At 39.6% G+C, this 24,060-nt stretch overlaps 1 protein-coding gene across 5 annotated transcripts; it reads left to right on the top strand.

The window, feature by feature from the left end:
• Positions 1-485: 485 nt before the first annotated feature.
• On the top strand, positions 486-23,777 carry rab44 (RAB44, member RAS oncogene family). Of its 5 annotated transcripts, XM_029113797.2 has the most exons (11): positions 486-589; positions 6,315-6,852; positions 8,017-17,951; positions 18,108-18,782; positions 19,043-19,190; positions 19,384-19,518; positions 21,626-21,707; positions 22,182-22,296; positions 22,411-22,515; positions 22,704-22,780; positions 22,923-23,777. In XM_029113797.2, the coding sequence occupies exons 2-11, from the start codon at positions 6,333-6,335 to the stop codon at positions 23,014-23,016; spliced, it is 11,886 nt and encodes a 3,961-aa protein (XP_028969630.2). In that variant the 5' UTR covers positions 486-589; positions 6,315-6,332; the 3' UTR covers positions 23,017-23,777. The 5 variants fall into 5 exon arrangements, with proteins under 5 accessions (XP_028969630.2, XP_034142895.1, XP_034142894.1 ...); XM_034287004.1 differs by lacking the exons at positions 486-589; positions 6,315-6,852 and having other exon boundaries at positions 6,859-8,624; positions 11,085-17,951; XM_034287003.1 differs by lacking the exons at positions 486-589; positions 6,315-6,852 and having other exon boundaries at positions 6,859-11,007; positions 13,300-17,951.
• Positions 23,778-24,060: the final 283 nt, after the last annotated feature.

Raw genomic sequence — 24,060 nt, 5'->3', positions numbered from 1 at the left:
TAAACATGAAGGGTATTGTGTTGAACTGTGCTGTGTAAATACATTATTGGTTGCACAATTCAGATAGCACTGTCATGTGGTTATTGCCAAATAGTACCTTCACATGGTTTTATTATAATTGTATTATTTATTGTAGTGTTTTATAAAAGGATGTAATAACAAACAATGTGTGCCTTTATTGTATCAGGCATGTCAGTTGAGGACAAATATGTATTTACAATGACAGCCTGGTGAAGCTGTGACCTTCGTGTTTGCACAGTTCAGGTTTCAAGAGACTTCTTAGAATAAATTGCACAGGAAGTCTTTGGTGAAGTGTTTGTGACAGTTGCAGAAATGACACGGTTTCAACAAAAACTGAAACCACTCTTGGGGAAGATCTTAATTGCGTACTTCTCACGTCCTCTCTCATCTCATTGGATAAGAAAGCCAGATGTACCTCCCTTGGAGGAGACAAAAAAAGAATGTGAGGAGTGTGAAATGTATATCTTTGCACGCTGAAATAATAGCAGTCATTTGACATCATACAGTGTATGGGGAGGAGTGAAGGATTTATTTAACATTTAGTTAAAGTCACAAGTTGAGTCTGGAGGTGAGTACATAATATAGGAGGGTTGTTAGAGGATGCATTTCTGGTTTGTCATTTAAAAGATTTGTCAAACATTTTAGATTAAACGGTCCTTGGTTTCTTAAAATTATTTTATCTTATTAGGATTTTGCTTTTTGCATATGCAGGATTACCATAAGAACAGCAATTCGTAATTTGTAATGTTGCACTTTGATTAACAAAATACTCGAACTGAAACTTGGAAAGAAAAAACCTTACCTTAATAAAGGGGGACATTAGAGTTGTGTTGAGAGTTGGTAGTGGTGCTTAGTCATTTTCAATATTAGTTCCTTGTACAAGTAACTTTCTAGTAGGTTTAGTGTTCTGTGTGATAACCTGCCATGTTGACAGTGGAAACAGGAAATGATTCATCAGATGAATGTTTACATTTTGGGTTTAGTTATTACATTTTCATTTGAGTCATATAGCCAATGTTCTCATCCAAGAAGTACAGGAGCATTCAGGGTTTAGTGTTTTAATCAGGGGAACTTTGTAGCTATAGGATTTATAAGAGTAACCATTTGAATACTGTTCTGTTACAGTATGCCCTATAAATCATGTACGTGTTAGGTAATCGATTCCCCATGTAGCATCATTTGTATTGTGCATTTAATGTAGTCGTTTTATATTCCCCACAGCTTTTTAGCCTGATCTACTGCTTCAGGGAAATATTTTTTTGCAGGTGTTCCGCTCAATTTTTCCAATTTTGTTTTTTAAGAATACACACCTCTTTTGCCAGACGTAATTTCTGCATGTTTGGATCATGTCCTGCACATCTGCACAATATTTATTCTCTATACACTGTTTATGTAAAGTACTCGTTACGGAAAGTGTTAGCTTAACTTTCTTGCTGAATCTCTCCCTCTTTACATTTTTTTTTAAATCATTTATTTATACAGGACAATCAAACTGAAACCAAGAAATCTTTTAAAGTTGAGTTACAGCAGTAAAATACATACAGTTATGAAAATCACAATTTCCTGTAAAATTGCCATTATCAGACGTTTGAACTGCCTTATAGTTTTGGACATTTCTGCCAGACAACCGTATTTACAAACAACCAATGTCTGACCAATCTGGAAGTTAGAAAGTCTCAGCCAACTGATGTGTACCAAGGAAAATGTGTGCAAAAGTAATAAAAGTCATAAAATGCAACCCTGATAGACTGTATCAGTACTGACACTAAAGCATGCAAAAATAGCGCATCACCAAAATCTAGAACCAACTTAGTGGCTTGCACAATCTATGATTAGACAACCCACATGCTTTGTTTCTGTAAGAGAAACACATTTGAATAATCAGCTTCTTAATCAAATCAGTCATGTGTGTTTGAAAGACAGATTCTCATCCAATCAATTCCCAAGGTGTTTCTAGCAAGGAACGTGTTCCATAACAGAGCCATCCATGGTAGTAATTTAGAAATCATCCAGACCTAGATTTTGGGACCTAGAGAATATCATATACTTGGTTTTATTTGCATTAAGCATTAACCTGAGATCCAAAAGTGAATTTTCTAGAAATTGGAAATCGGATTGCAAATGTGCCAGTAGTGTGAATTTGCACACTTGCAGAGAGGGAGCCGCCTCTAGTACTGTTCCCGCAAATAGTACTGTGACATCAGCGGAAAATGTAAATGTTTATAAGAACATCAAATACCAATAATACTCTATATAGAGACAACAGTTAAGAACACAAAATCCCAGCCCTGGGAAAATCCTTTGTGAACTTCAAGAAATCATGCGGGATCTGTTACAATAGCCTGAGATATATTGCTAAGGTTATTCTGAGCCAGATTGACATCTGTGTGGAATGCAGTTGTCAGGTAATAAAGCAAAGTTGTATTTACCAATGACAGAATTTATGCAAGGCAAGACAATTTAGTGATAGGAAGATAACGGTCAAGGTCACTGGTATTCCCGCCCTTATGTGTTGGCAACACATGGGTGCTTTTCCATACTTGAATGACCCCAGAAATTATTGTTAGATGAGAAATATGCCTTAAAGCTTCAGAGGTCAATGGTGCAGCTGTAATGAGCGCTCATTAGCTATTCTTTTGGTAATTTGGTCAATACAATTTCACTTTTTAGGGAACTGTCCCTTTAATTACGGAGTTCAACATGTGTAAGTCACATGATCATGCAGGCCTTATGGCACTAATGACCTCCATACATCTGTATGCTCTGAGCACACATGCAACACGTTAAATACCGGAATTTGTTTGTCATTTAGTTCAGTGTCAACAATTCAGCTGGTCTCTCCCGATCCTCACTACATCACAAAGACCCCTGCGCCTGTATAACCTCTTACATGAATACATTCTTAAATTGGCAACTTGTTGTGACAATATTTCTAAGAGACAGAATGACTTGTATGACAACTCTGATTAGGCTTTGAACAAAGTTAGTGAACTTTAGCGGGTAAGCTCAACTTCACTCTCCCTTGCATGGACAAGGGTACTTGCAGTTACACTTGGATGTGATGATTTAAAATGTCATTCAAAGGCTGTGGGTGTATAGTGTATAGGGGCTGGAGACCAGCAACAGTCCATGATATTGGAGCCTAAAGATTACCTCACAAATGCAGCTCAGTGTGTGGTTAAAACACAATTTGTTTTGCCCAGATGCAATGTGCATACACGGCTACCTGCTTCTACAATATCGTAAGTTAAAACAGACAGAGGATGTTGTTTCCTACAGGTTTTTTGTTTCTGCTTTTCAGAGATATGAGGCAGAAACATTACATAATGTTAGGAAGGTTACATAATCTCGATCTAATCACAAGTTAAGAAATAATTAAAGAGTTTAAAGAGACAAACTACATGCACATAAATTGACCCCCACATATGCATACATTTCTGGATCTATAGTAGAACATATTTTCTAGGTCAGGGTTCTCTGTGTGTTATTGACAAGATGTGCTGCTCTGTTTTGAGGCTTTTGCAGCTTTGCAAGGTCTTTCTCTGACCAATAATCAAGACCAGAGCCTAAACCACCAGTATTATTGATATTTGGGTCAAAAACCCTTTCAGTCACAGACCCTTACCTCTTTCGATTTTATTAACGTAAAACTTTATTTGACTTGGCCATGATAACTTGCAACACAATTTCACTCAAAATAGGACAATATGGTTCCCCCTGTTTTCTTATTCATTTATATTTATCCATTTGCCAATCATCAGTAATCTGAGTTAGTGCACTGCAAGTTTCTTTCCTTTGTAGAGTGACGTATAGGGGTATACAGTATCCTAGATATCAATATTTCTTTCCACATCTTGCTCACTAATCTGATAACATTTTAAAAAGCAACCCATTGCTTTCTATTAAGAAATCTTGTTTAAAACAACTGTTCAATCTTCATCTTTTTTTCTCAGTGTATCCACACTTCACGTGAAATTGTTATTGAAAAAGTTGGCAATACCAAAGGGTTTTGTCTTAAACAAGCCATGAACTTAAATGAATGATTGGCGATTAATTAGTTATTCTGCTCATAATAACCTTAAGATGATCCAAAAACCTTTCGTATTACGTTTAGGTAAAATCATTCAGTAATTTTGTTTTAATTTGATTGAAATGGTTGTAATTTTGTTTTTTCCAGAATTTTCCAGAATTTCAAAGTTATGATTAACAATCAATATCATTGACAAAATAAATTTTAAAAATGAATAACTTACATGTAGTGCCAATTGCTTTTGATTTGGAATTGTGAATGGTGCCTTGTAAGTTTCTAAATGAATCTATTTTCCTTGAACTTTTTTCTAGTTTAGTGTTCTCCATGATACTCTGGTGTGTTGAAAATACGAACCGGAAATGTGTCATCAGTGTTGTTTCAAATGGATACGCTGTTTATGTAAAGCAGATGCTCTTTTACAGAAAAACTAACAGGAGCAATTATAATTAAGTGCTGTTGTCAGCGGAAGCAAAATTAGGCTATAGGATTTGAAATGTTAACCATCCAGTTACTGGTCCAACTCTGTAACCACTTTGTTATCTTCCACCCTAAATACTCTCTCAGTCACTTACAGTATATGTGATTAATAACCCCTCTGGAATCATTGCTGGTGTGTTTAATGTAAATGTTGTGTATTCCTTATAGCTTTGATGACTAATCGTGGCCTTGAATTCACTTATTTTGGCAAACATTCATGCATTTATTTTTATGCAATAGTATTATAAAAGATACATTTAACAAATAAACCATTTAAAATAAATGGAAGCTATACCACTCTGAAATGAAACATTATTTTTCTTTGTTATTCCTTGTTCACACATTATAAATTAAGATCAGATTAGGCTATGCTCAAACTGTGGGTGGGGGAGATTTCATTCTTACATTTACCAAAAATGAAAAAGGTACATTTGTAAAGTAAACAGGAAAGCCCTCAACCCATTAGACTAGGCCCAACCATCACCCCGTAACCCTCCCGCTTTCCTTTGAATATACAGTGGGGAGAACACGTATTTGATACACTGCCGATTTTATAGGTTTTCCTACTTACAAAGCATGTAGAGGTCTGTAATTGTTATCATAGGTACACTTCAACTGTGAGAGACAGAATCTACAAAAATCCAGAAAATCACATTGTATGATTTTTAAATAATTAATTTGCATTTTATTGCATGACATCAGTATTTGATCACCTACCAACCAGTAAGAATTCCGTCTCTCACTGACCTGTTTTTCTTTAAGAAGCCCTCCTGTTCTCCACTCATTACATGTGTAAACTGCACCTGTTTGAACTCGTAACCTGTATAAAAGACACCTGTCCACAACCTCAATCAAGCAGACTCCAACCTCTCCACAATGGCCAAGACCAGAGAGCTGTGTAAGGACATCAGGGATAAAATTGTAGACCTGCACAAGGCTGGGATAGGCTACAGGACAATAGGCAATCAGCTTGGTGAGAAGACAATAACTGTTGGCGCAATTATTAGAAAATGGAAGAAATTCAAGATGACGGTCAATCTCCCTCGGTCTGGGGCTCCATGCAAGATCTCACCTTGTGGGGCATCAGTGATCATGAGGGAGGTGAGGGATCAGCCCAGAACTAAATGGCAGGACCTGGTCAATGACCTGAAGAGAGCTGGGACCACAGTCTCAAAGAAAATCATTAGTAATACACTATGCCGTCATGGATTACAATCCTGCAGCGCACGCAAGGTCCCCCTGCTCAAGCCAGCGCATGTCCAGGCCCGTCTGAAGTTTGCCAATGACCATCTGGATTATCCAGAGGAGGAATGGGAGAAGGTCATGTGATCTGATGGGAGCTTAAAGTCTGTATTGCCCTGCGACAGCCCAGAAACCTGAAGGATCTGGAGAAGGTCTGTATGGAGGAGTGAGCCGAAATCCCTGCTACAGTGTGTGCAAACAAAGGTTTCTGTACCAAATAAGTTGGCTTTTCTGATGTATCAAATACTTATGTCATGCAATTAAATGCAAATTAATTACTTTAAAATCATACAATGTGATTTTCTGGATTTTTGTTTTGGATTCTGTCACATTTGAAGAGTACCTACGATGAAAATTCTACATGCTATGTAAGTGTGGCTACAGTGTTCTCCCCACTGTACCCCCATTCCAAACCCCCATGCTTTCACAGTGAGTTACCTAATTTCATTGTGTACAAGATTCAAAAAGTCATATAATATCTAGAAGCCTTTTCATTGCATCAGGGGTTAGTGATTAACAATCTACCATCTGTGTCGTGATACAGGAGTGCCTTTGAAGAAGAATGTCTGACAAGAAGTCAAGAAAAGTGAGAATGGGGTCATCACGACGACATCCTCGGAATACAGATGTAAATAAGACAAACAAAGATGATGATGATGTGTCTGACATTTTGTCAGATGAAAGGAAAGGATTGCATGTTGGGAATGTCTCAGTTTCAGTGACCCTCCCAACAGATCTTGTCCCATCAGATCATGTATCTTCAGTAATCCCACAATACATGGAAGACAGCAGCAATCCATCATTAATAGACTTCCCGGAGTCACAACTTTCTCAAGCGGGAAATCAAAATTTTCTAGAATCACCTGTCAACACAGAGAAGAGAAAGAAAATGGGGTCTACTCGTAGGAATAAAGGTCAACAAGAAGACAGAGACTTTGAAGAGAAACAAGACACCGAAACTGCAAATATAGACAGGTCCCTGGTACTTCAACCATCCATTGCAGCTTCGGAAGTGGGGTCTCAGAGCAACAAATGCCTCCTCAGTCCAAGTGAAAGTGAAGTGGACACTGGGAAGAGTGAAAGTAAGTTTTTTTCAATTGCATCTAACTCATCTGATGAATCCAATGGCAAATGTGAGGAGGAAAGTTATGTTGAGGATAGTGAACCTACTAGTAAAAGTTTAGGTAGTTATAGCATGGACTTGCTTCAGGAAAGTCCTGGAACCGAATTAACCTCCCATCTGTCTGCTGACCTTGCATTGCAAGTTGTTCAGGGACTCACAGCTGAACCCATAACAAGGCAGTTAACCAAAGATGAACAGAAGAGGCAGGAAAGTGAGCATGCCGACCTGGAGTCCTCCATATTTGATACATTTAGCCATTCATTAGATCAATCCCCTGAGTCAGACACTTCAACCATCAGAGAGGATTTTGAGTCATTTAATAACACAATAGTCTTCCAAAGTGAAGAAGGTGATGAGAAACTTCTACCTGATGTAAATGAAACAGAAGTCCCAGATTACTTTTACTCTGCTGGTCCATGCAATCAGGAAGCATTGTACCAAAGAGATGAAGCAAAGGACCTAGAAAATATAATAGTAGCATATGGACCTCATTTTAGAAAACCAGATGATGTAAAAAAGTATCAAATGGAAGATGATAAACCTGATTCCAAAGTATTTACTTGTCATCTTAATCAACCAGCATATTTGGAGGAAAGCACTAAACCATTTACTAATCCAATCTTACTTCAGAGTGTTCAGGACAAAAATGAAATTGCAAATGAAAGTCAATTTGAAAGCAGGAGGAGAAAGATGGGGTCAACTCATAGTAGTCATAAAGGTACTCAAAGTGAAGAGGAGGGTAGAGAGAGAGAAGCACAAGGAGAAACAAAAAATACAGAGGTGATTGCAGACAAGGGAGAATACATGGAAGCAGTGGAAAGATCTTGCACAGAGTTTGAAATGTTGATGGAATATATGGATGGAGTTGGTAATGATAGGAATGATGGAAAAGAGAAAAATGAGGAGACTGCCCTGACTGACCATAGCTCTTCATTTAGCATTTCAAATCAAGTGGGAAGAAACATAGACAGTGATAATGTAGACAGTCTTAGATATTCAGTAAAGAATGAATTTAGCCCATCTCATCAAAACCCTTACCATTTGCAACATGAAGACACATTATGGGAGGAAACACTTGATGAATCAAAAGAAAACAATGACTTTCCTCCAAATCCTCCATCAGAGCAGAGTTATCTTGGTGAAGAGGGAACAGCCGAAATAGAATTCCACACCCCAGTGACCAAAAAGAAGATTGGTTCCGCACGCAGCAGTACTCCTCTTGGTAAACGGGAAGAAGAAAAAACAGAGAAGACCCAGAAGGAGAAGAATATAGAAGACCAAGAGTTAATAGAAATGGTAGCAGAGGTCATGATAGCAGAAAAGACTGAGTGTGTAAAGCTAGAGAAACATGTACACAAAATGACAGAATGTCAGGATAGAGGAGACTCAGAGACAATATTAAAGGAGGAAGAGGTAGCATTAGTAGGAGAACAAAAATGTGGCATAGAAAAAACCGAGCTTGAAGAACCTACAGAAAAATGTAGAGGGGCAGAAGTGGTGGAAGTACAAACAGTAGCCGAGTGCGAGAGCACCCAAACTCCTAATGACCCAGGATTTGAATCCAAAGCAATAGGGAAGAGAAGAAAGATGGGCTCTACCCGTCGAATTCAAGAAGCACTCAACACAGAGGAAGAGAAAATGGAAGCTGGAGAAGATGTCATGATGGATGAAATCATAGGGCAAATGATTGGAGACCCTGAAGCAGTGGAAGGGTCCTTCCCAGAGATTGAAATGTTGATGGAATCTAAGGATGAAGCTGGTAATGACAAGAATGAAGGAGAAGAGATAAATAATGTGACTGCCCTGACTGACCATAGCTCTTCATTCAATACTTCAATTCAAGAGGGAGGAAACATAGATGCTGATGAAATAAGCAGTGAAAGCCCATCAATGATGAAAGACAACCCTGAGCTCCTAAATCCTGACAAACATGTAGAAGTGAAAGAGGATCATTCAAAAGCTGTTCCAGAGAATATTGCATTGGATAAAGAGGTCTCCATAGTAGCAGATATAAATTCTGCCCTAGAAGAGTCTGGGGTGGTAGAACCTGCAGAAAACCCTAGAGAAGCAGAGGAGGTAGAAATAGAGATAGCAGCTGAGTGCAAGAAAACCCAAAGTCCCTATGACCCAGCAGCTCTTACAGCACAGAACCAGCAGTCAGAGGATAAGGTTTGTTTAGATCATGATACCTCAACTACTCAGCTTACTAATATAGTAGATATGGAACATCTGTTAACATCAAGTAATGTCCTCAGAAGTACTACAGAATCACATCTGTCTCCGAGTTCCCCTTCACACAGTGATGTTGGTGAATCCAAAGCTATAGGACGGAGAAAAAAGATGGGGTCTACCCGTCGCAAACGAGAAGCACTCAACACAGAGGAAGAGAAATGGGAAGCTGGAGAAAATGTCATGAAGGATGAAATCATAGGGCAAATGATTGGAGACCCTGAAGCAGTGGAGAGATCTTTCATAGAGTTTGAAAAGCTGATGGAATCTAAGGATGAAGCTGGTAATGACAACAATGAAGGAGAAGAGATAAATAATGTGACTTCCCTGACTGACCATAGCTCTTCATTCAATACTTCAATTCAAGAGGGAGGAAACATAGATGCTGATGAAATAAGCAGTGAAAGCCCATCAATGATGACAGACAACCCTGAGCTCCTAAATCCTGACAAACATGTAGAAGTGAAAGAGGATCATTCAAAAGCTGTTCCAGAGAATATTGCATTGGATAAAGAGGTATCCATAGTAGCAGATATAAATTCTGCCCTAGAAGAGTCTGGGGTGGTAGAACCTGCAGAAAACCCTAGAGAAGCAGAGGAGGTAGAAATAGAGATAGCAGCTGAGTGCAAGAAAACCCAAAGTCCCTATGAGCCAGCAGCTCTTACAGCACAGAACCAGCAGTCAGAGGATAAGGTTTGTTTAGATCATGATACCTCAACTACTCAGCTTACCAATATAGTAGATATGGAACAACTGTTAACATCAAGTAATGTCCTCAGAAGTACTACAGAATCACATCTGTCTCCGAGTTCCCCTTCACACAGCGATGTTGGTGAATCCAAACCTATAGGACGGAGAAAAAAGATGGGCTCTACCCGTTGCAAACGAGAAGCACTCAACACAGAGGAAGAGAAATGGGAAGCTGGAGAAAATGTCATGAAGGATGAAATCATAGGGCAAATGATTGGAGACCCTGAAGCAATGGAAGGGTCCTTCCCAGAGATTGAAATGTTGATGGAATCTAAGGATGAAGCTGGTAATGACAACAATGAAGGAGAAGAGATAAATAATGTGACTGCCCTGACTGACCATAGCCCTTCATTCAGTAATTCAAATCAAGGAGGAAATATAGATGCTGATGAAATAAGCAGTGAAAGCCCATTGATTATGAATGAATTAAACCAAAGTTTTCACAACCCTGACCCCAATTTTCCTACTTTCCAGTCCTACCAGACTGATGACACACTGATCTCAAGTCCAGATTTCTCTAGCGGACAATGTGAAGACACATTAATGGAGGAAAAGCTTGCTGAATCAAAGGAAAATAATAATTTTCCTCCAGATCCTCCACCAGAGCAGACTTATCTTGGTGAAGAGGCAACAGCGAGCAAAGGATCCCACACCCCAGTGAAGAAACGGAAGATGGGTTCTACTCGCAGCAGGACTCCTCACGGTAGACAGGGAGGACAGAGCGCAAAGGAGAACCAGGAGGATGAGAATTTGGAAGACCAAGAGTTCATAGGAGTGGTGGGAGAGGTCATGATAGCAGAAACTACTGAGCCTGTAAAGCTTGAGGAACATGTAGAACAAATTGCAGAAGATCAGGCTAGAGGTGACTCACACAACATATTAAAGGAGGAAGAGGTTGTTATAGTAGCAGAACAAAAATGTGGCTTAGAAAAACCTGAGCTTGTTGAAACTGCAGAAATTCTTAGACGGGCAGAGCTGGCAGAAGTACAAATAGTAGCTGAGTGTGAGAGCACCCAAATTACTAATGTCACAAGATGTGAATCCAAAGCAATAGGGAAGAGAAGAAAGATGGGCTCTACCCGTCGAATTCGAGAAGGACACAACACAGAGGAAGAGAAAATGGAAGCTGGAGAAGATTTAATGATGGATAAAATCATAGGGCAAATGATTGGAGATCCTGAAGCAGTGGAGAGATCTTTCATAGAGTTTGAAAAGTTGATGGAATCTAAGGATGAAGCTGGTAATAACAAGAATGAAGGAGAAGAGATAAATAATGTGACTGCCCTGACTGACCATAGCTCTTCATTCAGTGCTTCAATTCAAGAGGGAGGAAACATAGATGCTGATGAAATAAGCAGTGAAAGCCCATCAATGATGAAAGACAACCCTGAGCTCTTAAATCCTGACAAACATGTAGAAGTGAAAGAGGATCATTCAAAAGCTGTTCCAGAGAAAGTTGCAATGGATAAAGAGGTCTCCATAGTAGCAGATATAAATTCTGCCCTAGAAGAATCTGGGGTGGTAGAACCTGTAGAAAACTCTAGAGAAGAAGATGAGGTAGAAATAGAGATAGCAGCTGAGTGCGAGAACACCCAAAGTCCCTATGACTCAGCAGCTCTTACAGCAAGGAACCAACAGTCAGAGGATAAGGTTTGTTTAGATCATGATACCTCAACTACTCAGCTTACCAATACAGTAGATATGGAACAACTGTTAACATCAAGTAATGTCCTCAGAATTACTACAAAATCACATCTTTCTCCGAGTTCCCCTTCACCCAGCGATGTTGGTGAATCCAAAGCTATAGGACGGAGAAAAAAGATGGGCTCTACCCGTCGCAAACGAGAAGCACTCAACACAGAGGAAGAGAAATGGGAAGCTGGAGAAAATGTCATGAAGGATGAAATCATAGGGCAAATGATTGGAGACCCTGAAGGAATGGAAGGGTCCTTTCCAGAGATTGAAATGTTGATGGAATCTAAGGATGAAGCTGGTAATGACAAGAATGAAGGAGAAGAGATAAATAATGTGACTGCCCTGACTGACCATAGCCCTTCATTCAGTAATTCAAATCAAGGAGGAAATATAGATGCTGATGAAATAAGCAGTGAAAGCCCATTGATTATGAATGAATTAAACCAAAGTTTTCACAACCCTGACCCCAATTTTCCTACTTTCCAGTCCTACCAGACTGATGACACACTGATCTCAAGTCCAGATTTCTCTTGCGGACAATGTGAAGACACATTAATGGAGGAAAATTTTGCTGAATCAAAGGAAAATAATGATTTTCCTCCAGATCCTCCACCAGAGCAGACTTATCTTAGAGAAGAGGCAACAGCGAGCAAAGGATCCCACACCCCAGTGAAGAAACGGAAGATGGGTTCTACTCGCAGCAGGACTCCTCACGGTAGACAGGGAGGACAGAGCGCAAAGGAGAACCAGGAGGATGAGAATTTGGAAGACCAAGAGTTCATAGGAGTGGTGGGAGAGGTCATGATAGCAGAAACTACTGAGCCTGTAAAGCTTGAGGAACATGTAGAACAAATTGCAGAAGATCAGGCTAGAGGTGACTCACACAACATATTAAAGGAGGAAGAGGTTGTTATAGTAGCAGAACAAAAATGTGGCTTAGAAAAACCTGAGCTTGTTGAAACTGCAGAAATTCTTAGACGGGCAGAGCTGGCAGAAGTACAAATAGTAGCTGAGTGTGAGAGCACCCAAATTACTAATGTCACAAGATGTGAATCCAAAGCAATAGGGAAGAGAAGAAAGATGGGCTCTACCCGTCGAATTCGAGAAGGACACAACACAGAGGAAGAGAAAATGGAAGCTGGAGAAGATTTAATGATGGATAAAATCATAGGGCAAATGATTGGAGATCCTGAAGCAGTGGAGAGATCTTTCATAGAGTTTGAAAAGTTGATGGAATCTAAGGATGAAGCTGGTAATGACAAGAATGAAGGAGAAGAGATGAATGATGTGACTGCCCTGACTGACCATAGCTCTTCATTCAGTGCTTCAATTCAAGAGGGAGGAAACATAGATGCTGATGAAATAAGCAGTGAAAGCCCATCAATGATGAAAGACTTAAACGAAAATCTTCACAGACCTTACACTGATGTTCCTACCTTACAGTCCTACCAGACTGATGACACACTAAACTCAAATCCGACCATCTCTGGTTTGAAACATGAACACACATTAAAGGAGGAAGCACTTGATGAATCAGTGGAAAACATGAAGTTTCCACCAGATCCTCCATCAGAGCAGAGTTATTTTAATGAAGAGGGAACAGCCGAGATAGACTCCCACACCCCAGTAACCAAAGAGATGATGGGTTCCACTCACACCAGGACTCCTAATGGTAGTGAGGGAGAGGAAAGGAGAGAGGGTGGAAAGGAAGAGAAAATGGAAGCGGGAGAAGATTTAATGATGGATAAAATCATAGGGCAAATGATTGGAGATCCTGAAGCAGTGGAGAGATCTTTCATAGAGTTTGAAAAGTTGATGGAATCTAAGGATGAAGCTGGTAATGACAAGAATGAAGGAGAAGAGATGAATGATGTGACTGCCCTGACTGACCATAGCTCTTCATTCAGTGCTTCAATTCAAGAGGGAGGAAACATAGATGCTGATGAAATAAGCAGTGAAAGCCCATCAATGATGAAAGACAACCCTGAGCTCTTAAATCCTGACAAACATGTAGAAGTGAAAGAGGATCATTCAAAAGCTGTTCCAGAGAAAGTTGCAATGGATAAAGAGGTCTCCATAGTAGCAGATATAAATTCTGCCCTAGAAGAATCTGGGGTGGTAGAACCTGCAGAAAACCCTAGAGAAGCAGATGAGGTAGAAATAGAGATAGCAGCTGAGTGCGAGAACACCCAAAGTCCCTATGACTCAGCAGCTCTTACAGCAAGGAACCAACAGTCAGAGGATGAGGTTTGTTTAGATCATGATACCTCAACTACTCAGCTTACCAATATAGTAGATATGGAACAACTGTTAACACCAAGTAATGTCCTCAGAATTACTACAGAATCACATCTGTCTCCGAGTTCCCCTTCACACAGTGATGTTGGTGAATCCAAACCTATAGGACGGAGAAAAAAGATGGGCTCTACCCGTCGCAAACGAGAAGCACTCAACACAGAGGAAGAGAAATGGGAAGCTGGAGAAAATGTCATGAAGGATGAAATCATAGGGCAAATGATTGGAGACCCTGAAGGAATGGAAGGGTCCTTTCCAGAGATTGAAATGTTGATGGAATCTAAGGATGAAGCTGGTAATGACAACAATGAAGGAGAAGAGATAAATAATGTGACTGCTCTGACTGACCATAGCTCTTCATTCAGTAATTCAAATCAAGAAGGAGGAAATATAGATGCTGATGAAATAAGCAGTGAAAGCCCATTGATTATGAATGAATTAAACCAAAGTTTTCACAACCCTGACCCCAATTTTCCTACTTTCCAGTCCTACCAGACTGATGACACACTGATCTCAAGTCCAGATTTCTCTAGCGGACAATGTGAAGACACATTAATGGAGGAAAATTTTGCTGAATCAAAGGAAAATAATGATTTTCCTCCAGATCCTCCACCAGAGCAGACTTATCTTGGAGAAGAGGCAACAGCGAGCAAAGGATCCCACACCCCAGTGAAGAAACGGAAGATGGGTTCTACTCGCAGCAGGACTCCTCACGGTAGACAGGGAGGACAGAGCGCAAAGGAGAACCAGGAGGATGAGAATTTGGAAGACCAAGAGTTCATAGGAGTGGTGGGAGAGATCATGATAGCAGAAACTACTGAGCCTGTAAAGCTTGAGGAACATGTAGAAAAAATTGCAGAGGATCAGGCTAGAGGTGACTCACACAACATATTAAAGGAGGAAGAGGTTGTTATAGTAGCAGAACAAAAATGTGGCTTAGAAAAACCTGAGCTTGTTGAAACTGCAGAAATTCTTAGACGGGCAGAGCTGGCAGAAGTACAAATAGTAGCTGAGTGTGAGAGCCCCCAAATTACTAATGTCACAAGATGTGAATCTAAATCAATAGGGAAGAGAAGAAAGATGGGCTCTACCCGTCGAATTCGAGAAGGACACAACACAGAGGAAGAGAAAATGGAAGCTGGAGAAGATTTAATGATGGATAAAATCATAGGGCAAATGATTGGAGATCCTGAAGCAGTGGAGAGATCTTTCATAGAGTTTGAAAAGTTGATGGAATCTAAGGATGAAGCTGGTAATGACAAGAATGAAGGAGAAGAGATAAATGATGTGACTGCCCTGACTGACCATAGCTCTTCATTCAGTACTTCAATTCAAGAGGGAGGAAACATAGATGCTGATGAAATAAGCCGTGAAAGCCCATCAATGATGAAAGACAACCCTGATCTCCTAAATCCTGACAAACATGTAGAAGTGGCAGAGGATAATTCAAAAGCTGTTCCAGAGAAAGTTGCAATGGATAAAGAGGTCTCCATAGTAGCAGATATAAATTCTGCCCTAGAAGAGTCTGGGGTGGTAGAACCTGCAGAAAACCCTAGAGAAGCAGATGAGGTAGAAATAGAGATAGCAGCTGAGTGCAAGAAAACCCAAAGTCCCTATGACTCAGCAGCTCTTACAGCAAGGAACCAACAGTCAGAGGATGAGGTTTGTTTAGATCATGATACCTCAACTACTCAGCTTACCAATATAGTAGATATGGAACATCTGTTAACATCAAGTAATGTCCTCAAAATTACTACAGAATCACATCTGTCTCCGAGTTCCCCTTCACACAGTGATGTTGGTGAATCCAAAGCTATAGGACGGAGAAAAAAGATGGGCTCTACCCGTCGCAAACGAGAAGCACTCAACACAGAGGAAGAGAAATGGGAAGCTGGAGAAAATGTCATGAAGGATGAAATCATAGGGCAAATGATTGGAGACCCTGAAGCAATGGAAGGGACCTTTCCAGAGATTGAAATGTTGATGGAATCTAAGGATGAAGCTGGTAATGACAACAATGAAGGAGAAGAGATAAATAATGTGACTGCCCTGACTGACCATAGCCCTTCATTCAGTAATTCAAATCAAGGAGGAAATATAGATGCTGATGAAATAAGCAGTGAAAGCCCATTGATTATGAATGAATTAAACCAAAGTTTTCACAACCCTGACCCCAATTTTCCTACTTTCCAGTCCTACCAGACTGATGACACACTGATCTCAAGTCCAGATTTCTCTAGCGGACAATGTGAAGACACATTAATGGAGGAAAATTTTGCTGAATCAAAGGAAAATAATGATTTTCCTCCAGATCCTCCACCAGAGCAGACTTATCTTGGAGAAGAGGCAACAGCGAGCAAAGGATCCCACACCCCAGTGAAGAAACGGAAGATGGGTTCTACTCGCAGCAGGACTCCTCACGGTAGACAGGGAGAACAGAGTGCAAAGGAGAACCAGGAGGATGAGAATTTGGAAGACCAAGAGTTCATAGGAGTGGTGGGAGAGGTCATGATAGCAGAAACTACTGAGCCTGTAAAGCTTGAGGAACATGTAGAACAAATTGCAGAAGATCAGGCTAGAGGTGACTCACACAACATATTAAAGGAGGAAGAGATTGTTATAGTAGCAGAACAAAAATGTGGCTTAGAAAAACCTGAGCTTGTTGAAACTGCAGAAATTCTTAGACGGGCAGAGCTGGCAGAAGTACAAATAGTAGCTGAGTGTGAGAGCACCCAAATTACTAATGTCACAAGATGTGAATCTAAATCAATAGGGAAGAGAAGAAAGATGGGCTCTACCCGTCGAATTCGAGAAGGACACAACACAGAGGTAGAGAAAATGGAAGCTGGAGAAGATTTAATGATGGATAAAATCATAGGGCAAATGATTGGTGAATCTGACGCAGTGGAGAGGTCTTTCATAGAGTTTGAAAAGCTGATGGAATCTAAGGATGAAGCTGGTAATGACAAGAATGAAGGAGAAGAGATAAATGATGTGACTGCCCTGACTGACCATTGCTCTTCATTAAGTTCTTCAAATCAAGAGGGAAGAAACATAGATGCTCATGATATTGGCAATGAAAGTCCACCAATAATTAATGAATTAAACCAAACTCTTGACAACACTAACCCTCATGTTACTACTTTACAGTCTTACCACACTGATGAGACACTGATCTCATGTCCTGATATCTCTGGTGGGCAACGTGAATACACATTAATGGAGGGAAAGCTTGATGAATCAAAAGAAAACATATCCTTTCCTCCAGATCCTCCATCAGAGCAGAGTTTTCTTGGAGAACAGGGAACAGTGGGCAAAAGACCCCACTCCCCAGTGAAGAGAAGGACGATGGGTTCTTCTCGCATTAGGACTGCTCACGGTAGACAGGGAGGACAGGGAACAGAGAAGATCCGGGAGGAGAATGATATAGAAGATCAAGAGTTCACAGGTGTGATGGGAGGGTTCATGATAGCAGAAAAGCCTGTGCCTGTAATGCTTGAGGAACCTGTAGAAAAAATGACAGAAGATCAGGCTAGTTTTGACTCAGAGGCCATAGTAAAGGAGGAAGCGGTTGCAAAAGCAGCAGACCAAGAATGTGGCATAGAAAATCCTGAGCTTGTCGAACCTGCAGAAAACATTGAAGGGGTAGAAGTACAAAAAGTAGTGTGTGAGAGCACCCAAATTCTTTATGACCCAGCAGTTCTTATGGCAGAGAGCCAACAGTCAGGATATATGGTTTGTTTAGATCCTGATTCCTCAACTATTCAGCTTTCCCATGCAGTAGACATCGAACATCATCTATCAACATCATGTATTAACCCCAGAGATCCTTCAAAATCATCTCTGTCTCTGAGTTCCCATTCTCCCAAGGATGTTGGTGAATCCAAAACTATTAGGAGAAGAAAGATGGGCTCTACCCGTCGCATCCGAGAAGGACTCAACACAGTGGAAGAGAAAAGGGAAGCTGGAGATAATGAAATCATGGGGCAAATGATTGGAGATCCTGAAGTCATGGAGGGTGGGATTGAAATGTTGATGGAATCTAAGGATGAAGCTGGCAATGACAAGAATGAAGGAGAGATTAATGAGGTGAGTGTCCGGACTGACCATAGCTCTTCATTCAGTATTTCAAATCAAGAGGGAAGAAATGTGAATGCTCACGATATAGACAGTGAAAGTAAGTTAATGATGAATGAATTAAACCAACAGCTTCACAACCCTTACCCAGATGTTCTTACTTTACAGTCCTACCTGAATGATGACACACTGAACTCAAATCCTGACATCTCTAGTTTGTGCCACGGAGACAGATTTATGGAGGACAAGCTTGATAAATCAATGGAAAATGAGAGGTTTCCCCCAGATCATTCCTCAGTGCAGAGTGTTCTTGTTGAAGAGGTAACATTGTGCAAAGAGACACACACACCAGTGAAGAAAATTGAGATGGGTTCTACTCACAGCAGGACTTCTCAAGATAGGCAGGTAGAGGAAAGAGCAGAGAAGAGCCCGGGGAAGGAGAATATAGAAGATCAAGAGGTCATAGGAGAGGTCATGATAGCAGAAAAGAATGCACCTGTTAAGCTTGAGGAACTCGTTGATAATGTGATAAAGGATGCGGCTAAACGTGACCTAGAGACCAAAGAGGAAGACTTAGTAGAAGGAACATTTCCTGATTCCCAACCTTGTATGATTGTTGGTGAACCCAAAGGTGTAGAGAAGAGAAGAAAGATGGGATCTACCCGTCGGACACGAGAAGGTTTCCATACGGAGGAAGAACAGAGGAAGCCTGAAGAAAAGATAATGGAGGAAGAGTTCAGAGGGGAAACCATCAAAGATTCAGAAGTCAGTGTTGTTTTGGACCAATTACAAGAGGAACACAGGCCTGAAGACCAACAGGAGAGACCAAACACAGGGACAGAGGTACCATTTTAAATAGCATTATTTTATTGTATTAATTCAAGATCTTATTATAAAGAGCTGCAATAATGAAATGTGTTTATTTGATTGGCTGAAAGAGGAACTTTCCATTTTCATGTATTTCATAAAGTACAATATTACTGTACTGTATGCATTACAGTATTAGAGTATATTACTTTTACACTACATGTTTTACACTAAATTTACACTAAACAAAAGTATTCCTCTTCGGTATGGGAGATAACATTGTCTTTATGTCTTAGGATGTTGCCTCAAGCACTGGTATGAGTGCAGAAGGGTCTGAACAAGTGACTCCAGCTCTGCAACCTGGCCCTGCGAATATAATTGATCAAAAAAAGGGAGGGCATGCAAACAAGAGCCCAGTTGCCAGAATGCCGAAACAACCACCAGGTAAGTTACCAGAATTGAAGCAGCAGAGGGTATGGTTTTAATTGAGTATGTTGGTTCATCTTGGCAGAAAACTCGTGAAATTCATTTAGCGGTGTTGTTTGGTACAGTTGGAGTAAAACGTAATGGAGAGTCAAGTTGAGATCAGGGAAGTGAGAGTGCCAGTAAAAGACATATCTGTCTGTTTCCAATTCAGGTACCTTAGGAAGCTCTGGCTCTAGATCAAACCCCTACAACGTGGTGATTGTTGGAAATAGTAGTGTGGGCAAAACCTCCTTCATTAAGTACTTTCAAAGTGGCAAGTTCTCTATAGACCACTCTGCTACCATTGGTGAGTATAATCATCCTCTTTGATATTTGGCGCCATGCCCTTTTGTTTCTTATACATATATATTTGTAAATGTGTGTATATATATATATATATATATATATATATATATATATATATATACACTCACCTAAATGATTATTAAGAACACCTGTTCAATTTCTCATTAATGCAATTATCTTATCAACCAATCACATGGCAGTTGCTTCAATGCATTTAGGGATGTGGTCCTGGTCAAGACAATCTCCTGAACTCCAAACTGAATGTCTGAATGGCAAAGAATTTTGAGCGTGGCATGGTTGTTGGTGCCAGACGGGCCGGTCTGAGTATTTCACAATCTGCTCAGTTACTGGGATTTTCACGCACAACCATTTCTAGGGTTTACAAAGAATGGTGTGAAAAGGGAAAAACATCTAGTATGCGGCAGTCCTGTGGGCGAAAATGCCTTGTTGATGCTAGAGGTCAGAGGAGAATGGGCCGACTGATTCAAGCTGATAGAAGAGCAACTTTGACTGAAATAACCACTCGTTACAACCAAGGTATGCAGCAAAGCATTTGTGAAGCCACAACACGCACAACCTTGAGGCAGATGGGCTACAACAGCAGAAGACCCCATCGGGTACCACTCATCTCCACTACAAATAGGAAAAAGAGGCTACAATTTGCACGAGCTCACCAAAATTGGACAGTTGAAGACTGGAAGAATGTGGCCTGGTCTGATGAGTCTCGATTTCTGTTGAGACATTCAGATGGTATAGTCAGAATTTGGCTTAAACAGAATGAGAACATGGATCCATCATGCCTTGTTACCACTGTGCAGGCTGGTGGTGGTGGTGTAATGGTGTGGGGGATGTTTTCTTGGCACACTTTAGGCCCCTTAGTGCCAATTGGGCATTGTTTAAATGCTACAGCCTACCTGAGCATTGTTTCTGACCATGTCCATCCCTTTATGACCACCATGTACTCATCCTCTGATGGCTACTTCCAGCAGGATAATACACCATGTCACAAAGCTTGAATCATTTCAAATTGGTTTCTTGAATATGACAATGAGTTCACTGTACTGAAATGGCCCCCACAGTCACCAGATTTCAACCCAATAGAGCATCTTTGGGATGTGGTGGAACGGGAGCTTCGTGCCCTGGATGTGCATCCCACAAATCTCCATCAACTGCAAGATGCTATCCTATCAATATGGGCCAACATTTCTAAAGAATGCTTTCAGCACCTTGTTGAATCAATGCCACATAGAATTTAGGCAGTTCAGAAGGCGAAAGGGGGTCAAACACAGTATTAGTATGGTGTTCCTAATAATCCTTTAGGTGAGTGTATATACCTGTGAGATTACCTGTGGGTTTTTCTTTGTATCCCGAACTTTCTTCTGGCAGTTTTGGCTGAAATCTTTCTTGGTCTACCTGACCTTGGCTTGGTATCAAGAGATCCCAGAAATACCTACTTCTTAATAAGTGATTGAACAGTACTGACTAGCATTTGCAAGGCTTTGGATATCTTTTTATATACTTTTTCATCTTTATAAAGTTCTGTTACCTTGTTACGCAGGTCTTTTGAACGTTATTTTCTGCTCCCCATGGCTCAGTATCTAGCCTGCTCAGTACATCCACGTGAGAGCTAACAAACTCTTGACTATTGACTATTTATACACAGACACTAACTGCAGTTTATAAAGGCACAGGTGTTGCCATTTTCACCTGTGTGTTTTGCCCTGTGTGTCTGTAACAAACCAAACATTCAAGGGTATGTAAACATTTGATCAGGGCCATTTGGGTGATTTCTGTCATCATTATGATTTAAAAAGGAGCCAAACAACCATGTGACAATAAATTAATTACTTTATATAATCACTATCCTTAAATAAAAGAATTTTTTTTTGCATGATCAGTCATAATTTCAAAATCATTGCCAAAATATCACGATTTCTGCCAGGGTATGCAAACTTATGAGCACAACTGTATATATATATATATATATATATATATATATATATATATATATATATATATATATATAGTATATAGAATGTAAAATATATGTCACTATGGTGTATTTATAATATCATGTTTGTTTGTGTTTCTGCTTATGGTCTGAGCAGGTATTGATACTTGTATACAGTCTCTAACAGTGGATGGCAGCCATGTGACTTTACAATTATGGGATACTGCAGGTCAAGAAAGGTGGGTCCCTAGCCCATAATAATTTTTTACTATACTACATAATGCAACAACAGATCATCTGTTTTTCATTTCCTTTGTGAACCCATTACGCATTGTAAAACTATGTTAAATGTTAATAACATAATATACATTTAAAAAATATATATATTTCAGATTGTCCGCATCCTGTCTAGAGTGCTTTTAAATATATCAGAGTAAAACAAGACATGGGAAGGATGTCATTATCATGATACATTGTCACAATCTCATTACCAATATCCTAGCTTAATTTGTTGCTCGTAACTGTTTTGAACAGTGTTCGTGTCTGTTTTTTATGCACACTGATTGATCTAATACAGTACAATGATAACTTTAAACAAAATTCCAGTTCAGATGGTTTAAGTAGCGTTGTTTGTTATGCACTCAGCTAGCATTAAGAGGGCAGATTCTGTGTGATAAAACAGATATTACATTACTCAACACTGTCTTCCCCAGGTATCACAGCATCACCAGACAAGTGTTCCATAAAGCCCAGGGTCTCCTTCTGATGTATGACATCACTTCCTCTCAGAGTTTCTTTGATGTCCGCTACTGGGCCAACTGTATTCAGGTAGAATTAATCACGCCTTTAATTTTATAATCAAAGAACTGTTAATTACACAAACAACTGTTTGCAGGACTTACTGTTTTTCAGTTAATATGTATTGTACTTTTTATTTTGTAGGAAGGGGCCCCAGATGATGTGGTCCTCATACTCCTTGGGAACAAGGCAGATTGTGCTGAACCAGAAAGACAGGTTCAGACGCATGAGGGGAAGAACCTGGCAAAGGTATGTTAAATCCTATCAAAGGTATATTCACTGACACTTCAAAGTGCAGTGAATGTGTGCAACTGGGCTTCAGGATTTACTGGTACTGTGTGTTGTGGTTTGAATAGTTATTTTATACATTTGAAGCTGGTAAATGAACAAGGATTCAGATCATTTATTACACATACTGTTATTGTTTAAACTTGCAGGAGTACAACATGCTCTTTATGGAATGCAGTGCCGCTACAGGAGACAATGTGATTCTCTCTATGGAAAACCTTGCTAGGTAAGGCAGGTCTCTTTATGTAAACATTTTTGTGTGTTGGTAGTGATGTTGGTAATGTGGATTTGGCATTTGTTGTCTGTCTTCCACCTGAATGATGTCCTTTCAATATTCATACATTGATTTGGTGTGTTGTTGCTTCCAGGATGCTGAGACAACAGGGAGAGAAGACGAGGCAAGAAGAGAAGAGCTTGATATTGCAGAAAGAACCTCCAAAGAAGAAGTCAGGCTGTTGCTGATCAAGGAGCAGATCTCATAACCACATTTCATTATTGGCAGCACTCAAGCACATTAACATGCACACACAAAGACGCATCTCTGCCTTATAAGCTCTTATGAAAGTACTTCAACTTATAAATATTCCATATGTAATACATCCTGTTAAGTGAGACAACTATGCGGTATTAGAATTGTGACACTTGCAATCCTCCTTATATTTTATCTTTTTTTAACTCTTTTTGTGGGATAAATAATGCAATAATAAAGAGATATACACTCTTAGATTTATTTTCCATTTCATTTCATTTTTGAGATGAAGCATTTAAAATCATAAGAACTGGTTTTGGAAGAAAGGGTTTTTTAAATATTATTTGTACGTCAGGAAGGATTTTTTGGAATGCAGGTGGAGTTCTATATAGAACTAAATATAATATTTCCTCTACTGCACAGTGATTTTAAGAATTGTTTATTTTAATATCTGTATTTTTATTTCCCCAAAAATATAAATAACATGTTCCTGAACTGTTAAACTAATCCAAACTGTTAGTTTATGGATTTGTTTTTTCCAGTTTAGATGATTAACACGCTCCCAGTATACAATAATCCCTACACAGGTAATCATTCTGAATTTACACTCTTTTGATATCCTAACTCTGGCTGGAAATGCACATTAGTTTGCAAGCTAGCATAATGTGTCTTGTGCACTGATTTGGCCTGTAAACCAATAGTTTCCTAACTCAGTTGTTAGAGGCAAAAAAAATAAACTTTCTACTCAGCATCATTTAAAAAGTGTAATATTCATAGCAACACTGTTTACTTAAAGTAGATATAATATATTTGTTTTATTTTCTTTGCATGTAAAAATCTAGCTGTGCAGCTTATAAAGGCTGAATACAATAAATACATGAAATTGATCAATAATTCCATTCAATATGACTCATTATTTCTTTAACAGTTACTGTGATTTCCAGGACCTGTCACACTCTTCTGATTTGGGGATTTTAGTTTCTCAGTTTTACTGATAGCTGTTCTCAACACATGATCACATTGTGGACAATTTTCAG

The sequence above is a fragment of the Esox lucius genome, chromosome 17 (genome assembly GCF_011004845.1).
Source record: "Esox lucius isolate fEsoLuc1 chromosome 17, fEsoLuc1.pri, whole genome shotgun sequence".
NCBI lineage: Eukaryota > Metazoa > Chordata > Actinopteri > Esociformes > Esocidae > Esox > Esox lucius.
The sequence above is the reverse complement of the archived record's forward strand: the minus strand, read 5'-3'. Positions and strand labels throughout refer to the sequence as shown.

What these genes read in the sequence shown, in the direction of transcription:
- rab44 (XM_010881064.5), top strand. Translation starts at nt 6,966, where the DNA reads ATGGACTTGCTTCAGGAAAGTCCTGGAACCGAATTAACCTCCCATCTG. An exon ending in ATGAAGGAGAGATTAATGAG is followed by an intron (nt 17,952 to 18,107) that starts GTGAGTGTCCGG and finishes CTTACTTTACAG; the next exon opens with TCCTACCTGAATGATGACAC. An exon ending in AGGGGAAGAACCTGGCAAAG is followed by an intron (nt 22,516 to 22,703) that starts GTATGTTAAATC and finishes TTAAACTTGCAG; the next exon opens with GAGTACAACATGCTCTTTAT.